The sequence below is a fragment of the Coregonus lavaretus genome (assembly GCF_964263955.1).
Source record: "Coregonus lavaretus genome assembly, contig: HAP1_SCAFFOLD_423, whole genome shotgun sequence".
Classification (NCBI taxonomy): domain Eukaryota; kingdom Metazoa; phylum Chordata; class Actinopteri; order Salmoniformes; family Salmonidae; genus Coregonus; species Coregonus lavaretus.
In genome coordinates, this window is record NW_028161275.1 from 60,001 (window position 1) to 67,500 (window position 7,500).

Genomic DNA, 7,500 nt, shown 5'->3' on the forward strand with positions numbered 1-7,500 from the left:
CGCTGGGCCGTTCGCTTTTGGAGCAAAAACACGGCTCCGTCGGTGACTTTTGGGCCGATATAGGCGAACAGAAAACACAAGTGAAAGAGCATTTGGCCAGCCCAGAGAAGCCGAGCTGGTTGGCTTGAGTCTACATGGTTCTCATGTCGCGTTTAAGGCCAGCCCCCTGCTCGGTGTGGAGCTTCAATAGCGCAGAACAGCGTCTACAGCAAACTACTCCTCGCAGACCGTGTGTGTGTGTGTGTACCGGACCAAACGACAGACAGACATGGCAGAAGTCGCACCAGCACCCGCCGCCGCCGCGCCGGCAAAGGCACCCAAGAAGAAGGCAGCAGCCAAGGCCAAGAAAGCGGGACCCAGCGTAGGCGAGCTCATCGTCAAGGCTGTGACCGCTTCCAAGGAGAGGAGCGGCGTGTCCCTGGCCGCACTCAAGAAGACGCTGGCGGCAGGCGGCTACGACGTGGAGAAGAACAACTCCCGCGTCAAGATCGCAGTCAAGAGCCTCGTCACCAAGGGTACCCTGGTCCAGACCAAGGGCACCGGTGCATCCGGCTCCTTCAAGCTCAACAAGAAAGCCGTCGAGGCGAAGAAGCCCGCCAAGAAAGCCGCAGTCCCCAAAGTAAAGAAGGTGGCCGCCAAGAAGCCCGCCGCGGCGAAGAAGCCCAAGAAGGTAGCAGCCAAGAAGGCCGTCGCCGCAAAGAAGTCCCCCAAGAAGGCCAAGAAGCCCGCTACACCCAAAAAGGCCGCCAAGAGCCCCAAGAAGGTGAAGAAGCCCGCCGCAGCGGCCAAGAAGGCAGCCAAGAGCCCCAAGAAGGCTACAAAGGCAGCCAAGCCCAAAGCCGCCAAGCCCAAGGCAGCCAAGGCCAAGAAGGCAGCCCCCAAGAAGAAGTAAACCTATTACAAACAGTGTTCTACTCGATACATGTTGTACCACAAAAGGCTCTTTTAAGAGCCACCCACCTCTTTCCATAGAAAGCGCATTGATTTCCATGTACTACCTGTCGTGGAAAAGAAATTACGCACACTAGGCTACTTTTACGCACACAACATTGTCCCACTCTGGGTGTGTGCGAAGGGAGAGGCATATAATAGAGGGCCAAAATGGCTCAGAAATTCGACCTCACGAGTGCACCCTCACCAGCCATTTTTATATATGAGCCACTGGGCTATTCCCGTTCAGAGGCAGGCTGCTGTGATGTGTTACAAGTGCCATGTAATAACAATAACAATACTATAGTGGCTTCGAATTGAAACTCACGAGTGCACCCTCAACAGCCATTTTTATATATGAGCCACTGGGCTATTCCCGTTCAGAGGCAGGCTGCTGTGATGTGTTACAAGTGCCATGTAATAACAATAACAATACTATAGTGGCTTCGATTTCAAACTCAAGAGTGCACCCTCACCAGCTGTTTGTTTCCCATTTGGAGAGAAATAATGTGTGGATGTCATTTCGGACATTTTGGCGCTCACGCGAAATGACACAAAGTAACAAAGTCGGAGGGAAACAAAGTAGCCTCTCACTCGCTGCCTGTGGGTGGGAACCGGCTTAGGGCTGTCTGTCTGTCCATCTGTCTGTCCCTCGCTCCAATTGGATAAGGCCACACCGGCCCGGTGGCCAATCGTTGCCTCTTGTGGCGAGGTATATGTACGGCTCTCGAAGTGGCGAGCGGCTCATTCAGACTTTCTGTGACTTTCTCAAGCTACCAATATGAGCGGAAGAGGCAAAACCGGAGGCAAGGCCAGGGCGAAGGCAAAGACCCGTTCATCCCGTGCTGGCCTCCAGTTCCCCGTGGGCCGTGTGCACAGGCTGCTGCGCAAAGGCAACTACGCCGAGCGTGTGGGCGCTGGCGCACCAGTCTACCTGGCCGCCGTACTCGAGTACCTGACTGCTGAGATCCTGGAGTTGGCCGGCAACGCTGCCCGTGACAACAAGAAGACTCGTATCATCCCCCGTCACCTGCAACTGGCCGTCCGTAACGACGAGGAGCTGAACAAACTGCTCGGCGGTGTGACCATCGCTCAGGGTGGTGTGCTGCCCAACATCCAGGCAGTCCTACTCCCCAAGAAGACCGAGAAGGCAGTCAAAGCCAAGTAAATTCGCTACTGCGACTTCAACTTGACTACTCAACCCCCAAAGGCTCTTTTAAGAGCCAACCACCTAGCTCTCCAAAAGCGCAAAGTACCTTTCTATGACCGCAATACATTGAGTGGGTGTATACACAACTATTTCGACATTCTGTGCCCACATGAGGCCTTGCATGAACAACAACACCTACTTGGCCTCATTTGCCATAGCAGGCTAGCATTAGATGATACGTGCCTATAAGCTGTCACTCTTGACTTTGGCGACTATTATTGCGCGTAAAGGGCCGGCGGCGTCCTATTGCGCGCGCACCGGGAGTTTGAGTTTTGGAGAGGCCGGGCCTCCCGTCCAATGGCCAACGGAGGAGGCCTGCGAAACGGGCCAATCGGGGTGGTGGGGAGATGGTGTCCAATCAGCAGGCGCCACTGCCGGCTTTATAAACTTCACATAGGCATTTCGAGGCTATACTCCCGACTGTCAGAGCAGCGCCATGGCCAGAACCAAGCAAACCGCTCGCAAATCCACCGGTGGCAAAGCCCCCAGGAAGCAGCTCGCCACTAAGGCTGCTCGCAAGAGTGCCCCGGCCACCGGCGGTGTGAAGAAGCCTCACCGTTACAGGCCCGGCACCGTGGCTCTGAGAGAGATCCGTCGTTACCAGAAGTCCACTGAGCTACTCATCCGCAAGCTGCCCTTCCAGCGCCTGGTGCGAGAAATCGCCCAGGACTTCAAGACCGACCTGCGCTTCCAGAGCTCCGCCGTGATGGCCCTACAGGAGGCTAGCGAGGCTTACCTGGTCGGCCTGTTCGAGGACACCAACCTGTGCGCCATCCACGCCAAGCGGGTGACCATCATGCCCAAGGACATCCAGCTGGCCCGCCGTATTCGCGGAGAGCGCGCATAAATGAGGATGACCTGAACTCGAATATCCCCCAAAGGCTCTTTTAAGAGCCACCTCCATATTTCCATCAAAAAGGCACAATTGTTCCATGTATACACGCACCTCTACATTAGCCACCATGTATGTTGTTCACTAACACGTCTAAAAGCTACGTATTGCACCTTTTTAGTTGCCTGAAGTCTAGCTTCAATGTTTGTGTGTGTGTATATACACAACCATCTGGCATCATCCACTTCCTTTGAACTATATAGTAACACAGTAAAATGCTTTACAAAGGAGGGGAAAAAGAAACGAGTGATAATATAGGCCGAATAGTAACAAGAATTGTGTTCAGATGAATAATTGACACTATTAGTTGTGTGTAATAATAGCCTTGCATGCAGTCCAGAAAAAACATTGCATGCCAACTTACTTTGAAAGTCCCATGTTGCAGTGCTGCTGAGAGACTCATGCAGAGGCCCAAACTTTACAATGGAGCACGGAGTCCATCTTGTGGTTAAATGTGGGTACTGCACCTCATGGTGAGTCCCTTTCAGCATTTGCTCTTTAGGCCAGCGTTTCCCAAACGCGGTCCTGGGGTCCACAAGGGGTGCGCGTTTTGCGTTTTGCCCTAGCACTCCACAACTGATTCTAATACTCCCAGCTTGATGATGATGAGTTGATTATTTGAATCAGCTGTGTAGTGCTAGGGCAAAAACTCCCAAAATGTGGCCCGAGTTTGGGAAACCCTGCTTTAGGCTAATACTAGCCTATTAGGATGACTTGGTTCGATCGCTTTAATGGCAACTGCTGAACTCTGGTTTCACTAATTACTTGTCCCAGGTCACCATTATGAATCCAATAGCAAAACAAATGTTTCAAAATAGCTCAATAGTGAAAAAAGGCCAGGAAATGATGGGTTCTCAGCAATATTTCACCAACAACCAATCACTATTCACGCATAGACATTAGGATCATCAACAAATATTCCTAAGTCATACTACAAAAGGGTTGTAACGAAATGGATTTGTCTGTTCAATGCAAGTTCAACGTCAAAGAAAAAGTGCATCACCACAACAAACGTGTCTTTAGATACACTGTAAAAAATGACTTTGTGGAATGTACTCAAGCTATTACAGTCAACAAAAGCACACGTCATATTGTTGAGTAGATCTTTTTGCTTGTTTTTATGAGTAGATAAGCTTGAGTAAGTTGAGTTGATGTGGTCCAATACATTGAGTAAAGATGATAGAGACGTAAAAAGGATTATATTACGTTGATTCGACTCAAATAGACATTGTGTTATTTTACCTGAATGATTCATCCTATTATGTATTTAGACCAACTTACTTTGGATTCACTCAATCACATCCCTTAAGAGAAAAGGTATCCGGACACCGGGAATCCATTTATTTAAACATCAACGGTTTGCAAAACATCTGTTATTATGAGTTGACAAATTACGTAATTGCAATCAACACTGCAGGTAAATCATGATTGCTGCAGGTAGGCAACACCGTAGAAATAGGAACTACAACACTAACAACAAGTGACATTTACTCCTGATGTACTGACTGACCTGTTGCAACCTCTACAACCACTGTGCTTATTATTTGACCCTGCTGGTCATCTATGAACGTTTGAACATCTTGGAGAAAAATGTGTGAAACCACTGCCTATATGAGGAGCTGTCGTTGTTTGTTTTATTACCACATACTTATGGAAATTGCACCGGTTGAGAGATGATGGCTCTCTTGTGCCTACGGTGAAGGGTACTTCTGATCCAGCAGGTGGTGCTAAGATCCCTCCCTATATGACTTGAATGATGAGTTGATTTATTCCTTATAGCTCCTAATGATTTTAAGGCCAGTGTTGGCAAACATTACTTGTGCTCCAGCAGGTGGCCATGACATCCCTCCCTATATGACTTGACTGACCAGTTAGTTGATGGACTCCTTATAGCTCCTAATGATTTTAAGGCCAGTGTTGGCAAACATGACTTCTGCTCCAGCAGGTGGCCATGAAATCCCCCCCTATATGACTTGACTGACCAGGTAGTTGATGGACTCCTTATAGCTCTTAATGATCTCAAGTGTCTGTGTTTTTATGTGGTTAGGAGTTTTGCTCACTGCGTGTCCCCCTTCCATTTCAGTGTTTCCCAACTCCAGCGGTAGAGTAGGCTACCCCCAACAGGACCCATTTTTCTTGTAGGCCTGGACAGCCACAGCTGATTGAACAACCTGTCACCTAAATTACCAAGTCCTCAATGAGTAGAATCAGGTGCAACAACAACAACAACAACAACAACAACAATATGAGGAGAGGGACACAGTGTACTAGCTGATCTCCCAGTTGTCACAGTTTGGCCTTGTGTTCCACATAGCCTATATCAGTATTTGAGTATGTTTCCCGCGCACGTTAGTTGCTTTCACGTCATCTTTGAAATCGCTCCTCCCTAGTCCCCTAGAACGAGCGCCCTCCCCTTTGCAACGCCTCCGAACATATAACAGAGGCGCGCTTTCTGTGCCGCCGGCCTCAATCAGGTCGACCAAACGCAGATAATAGCGCACCGCGCACCGGCGCTGAAATCATTCATTCACTTGAACTCAACTAGCGAACACACCATGTCCGGAAGAGGCAAAGGCGGCAAGGGACTCGGAAAAGGAGGCGCCAAGCGTCACCGCAAAGTTCTCCGCGATAACATCCAGGGAATCACCAAACCCGCTATCCGCCGTCTGGCTCGCCGCGGCGGCGTGAAGCGTATTTCCGGTCTGATCTACGAGGAGACCCGCGGTGTCCTGAAGGTGTTCCTGGAGAACGTGATCCGTGACGCAGTCACCTACACCGAGCACGCCAAGAGGAAGACCGTTACCGCCATGGACGTGGTCTACGCTCTGAAACGTCAGGGACGCACCCTGTACGGTTTCGGCGGTTAAACCCACTCTCTTCGGAACCTCAACACCCCGACTCGAACCCAAAGGCTCTTTTAAGAGCCACCCACATCCGCTTAAAATGGGCCCATTCCATGTAGTGTTATATATAACAAAAAATGTTTAGTATGCAATTTAGTAAGAAAGTATGAGCCACTTCGAGTGGACAGGGAGTATTAATTAGAGGATTCTAATGTCCCGTCCACTTTTAGCGCACAGAGGGAGGCCTATATCTGACAGTGGCAAAGTGTAAGAACGTTATTATTTTGGGTCAAGCAATAGTGGAATTTGGACAACATAAAGCAACCACGAGTCGGTAGACGTGGCTCGAAAAGAGGGGGACAGCGCGCACACACACACACACAGTCCAAAATGGGAGCCCTATGTCTGACGGTGCCAAAGTGGGCAATTCTATCACCAGCATTATTTGGCACAACAATCGTGCCATTTGGACACCTATTAAAGCCCCCCTTTTGAAACACACAATTCCCCATCGGTCACAGAGCATAGGCTATAGAGAGGAGGGAGGGAGGGAGGGAGGGAGGGAGGGAGGGAGGGAGGGAGGGAGGGAGCAAGCAAGCAGGGGAGTGTCTACGGCCGCTGACTTTGCTTAGCTTCCTCTTCATAAGACGGGTAAGCGCCCTTCACCCCCTCATTCGTTTCTGAGAAGCAACGAGACATCATCATGCCCGAGCCAGCAAAGTCAGCGCCCAAGAAGGGCTCCAAGAAAGCCGTCACCAAGACCGCAGGGAAGGGCGGCAAGAAGCGCAGAAAGTCCAGGAAGGAGAGTTACGCCATCTACGTGTACAAAGTCCTGAAGCAGGTCCACCCCGACACCGGCATCTCCTCCAAGGCCATGGGAATCATGAACTCCTTCGTGAACGACATCTTCGAGCGTATCGCCGGAGAGTCCTCTCGCCTGGCCCACTACAACAAGCGTTCTACCATCACCTCCAGGGAGATCCAGACCGCGGTGCGCCTGCTGCTCCCCGGTGAACTTGCCAAACACGCCGTGTCCGAGGGCACCAAGGCCGTAACCAAGTACACCAGCTCCAAGTAAACAGCGCATTTGGACTGCTCTACTAACCCAAAGGCTCTTTTAAGAGCCACCCACTCTGTCAGTAAAAAAAGCAATTCCATCGCCACCGAATGAATGCGTAGGTAGGCTGCGTTACATTGTATCATTGTTTAATGGGCGGCGCGCGCCGCCTCGGAGAGCGGCTACATTGTATCATTGTTTAATGGGCGGCGCGCGCCGGCTCGGAGAGCGGCTACATTGTATCATTTCCCCTGCCCGTTCCAGCGTAGGGGTTTAGCGCGCCTTTTTTGGTGTCTTTGCGCGCTGAATAGTAACCCATGTTTGTCGGCCTCTATTCCAGGTGAAGGCAATGTAAAATGGCACCATTTGACAAAGGGTGTAAATAAATAAATCAAAAAGGCAGTCTGTTGGGTTTGATTGGAAATAAATTCCTTTTATCGTCTAATGAGCAGATAGTCATTTTGAGTTGACTTCCTGAATCGGTAGGACACGGATGGAGTGAATGGATGCTCCATCATTGGACTATACCCTAATGATGTGAACGAGAATGATGATGGCAAGAATAAAA

At 50.2% G+C, this 7,500-nt stretch overlaps 4 protein-coding genes across 4 annotated transcripts; all 4 read left to right on the forward strand.

Moving 5' to 3' along the window:
* Positions 1–268: 268 nt before the first annotated feature.
* Positions 269–892, forward strand: LOC311120900 (histone H1-like; the record flags this gene model as incomplete). The annotated part of the gene is made up of 1 exon (XM_084195458.1): positions 269–892. One exon carries the CDS (start codon positions 269–271, stop codon positions 890–892), a length of 624 nt encoding a protein of 207 aa, XP_084051584.1.
* Positions 893–1,711: 819 nt separating this feature from the next.
* LOC311120911 (histone H2A) lies at positions 1,712–2,098 on the forward strand (the record flags this gene model as incomplete). The annotated part of the gene is made up of 1 exon (XM_084195468.1): positions 1,712–2,098. The coding sequence occupies one exon, from the start codon at positions 1,712–1,714 to the stop codon at positions 2,096–2,098; it is 387 nt and encodes a 128-aa protein (XP_084051594.1).
* Positions 2,099–2,576: 478 nt separating this feature from the next.
* Positions 2,577–2,987, forward strand: LOC311120913 (histone H3.2; the record flags this gene model as incomplete). Its single annotated transcript, XM_084195470.1, has 1 exon — positions 2,577–2,987. One exon carries the CDS (start codon positions 2,577–2,579, stop codon positions 2,985–2,987), a length of 411 nt encoding a protein of 136 aa, XP_084051596.1.
* Positions 2,988–6,578: 3,591 nt separating this feature from the next.
* Positions 6,579–6,953, forward strand: LOC311120918 (histone H2B; the record flags this gene model as incomplete). The annotated part of the gene is made up of 1 exon (XM_084195474.1): positions 6,579–6,953. One exon carries the CDS (start codon positions 6,579–6,581, stop codon positions 6,951–6,953), a length of 375 nt encoding a protein of 124 aa, XP_084051600.1.
* Between the last annotated feature and the right edge of the window lie 547 nt (positions 6,954–7,500).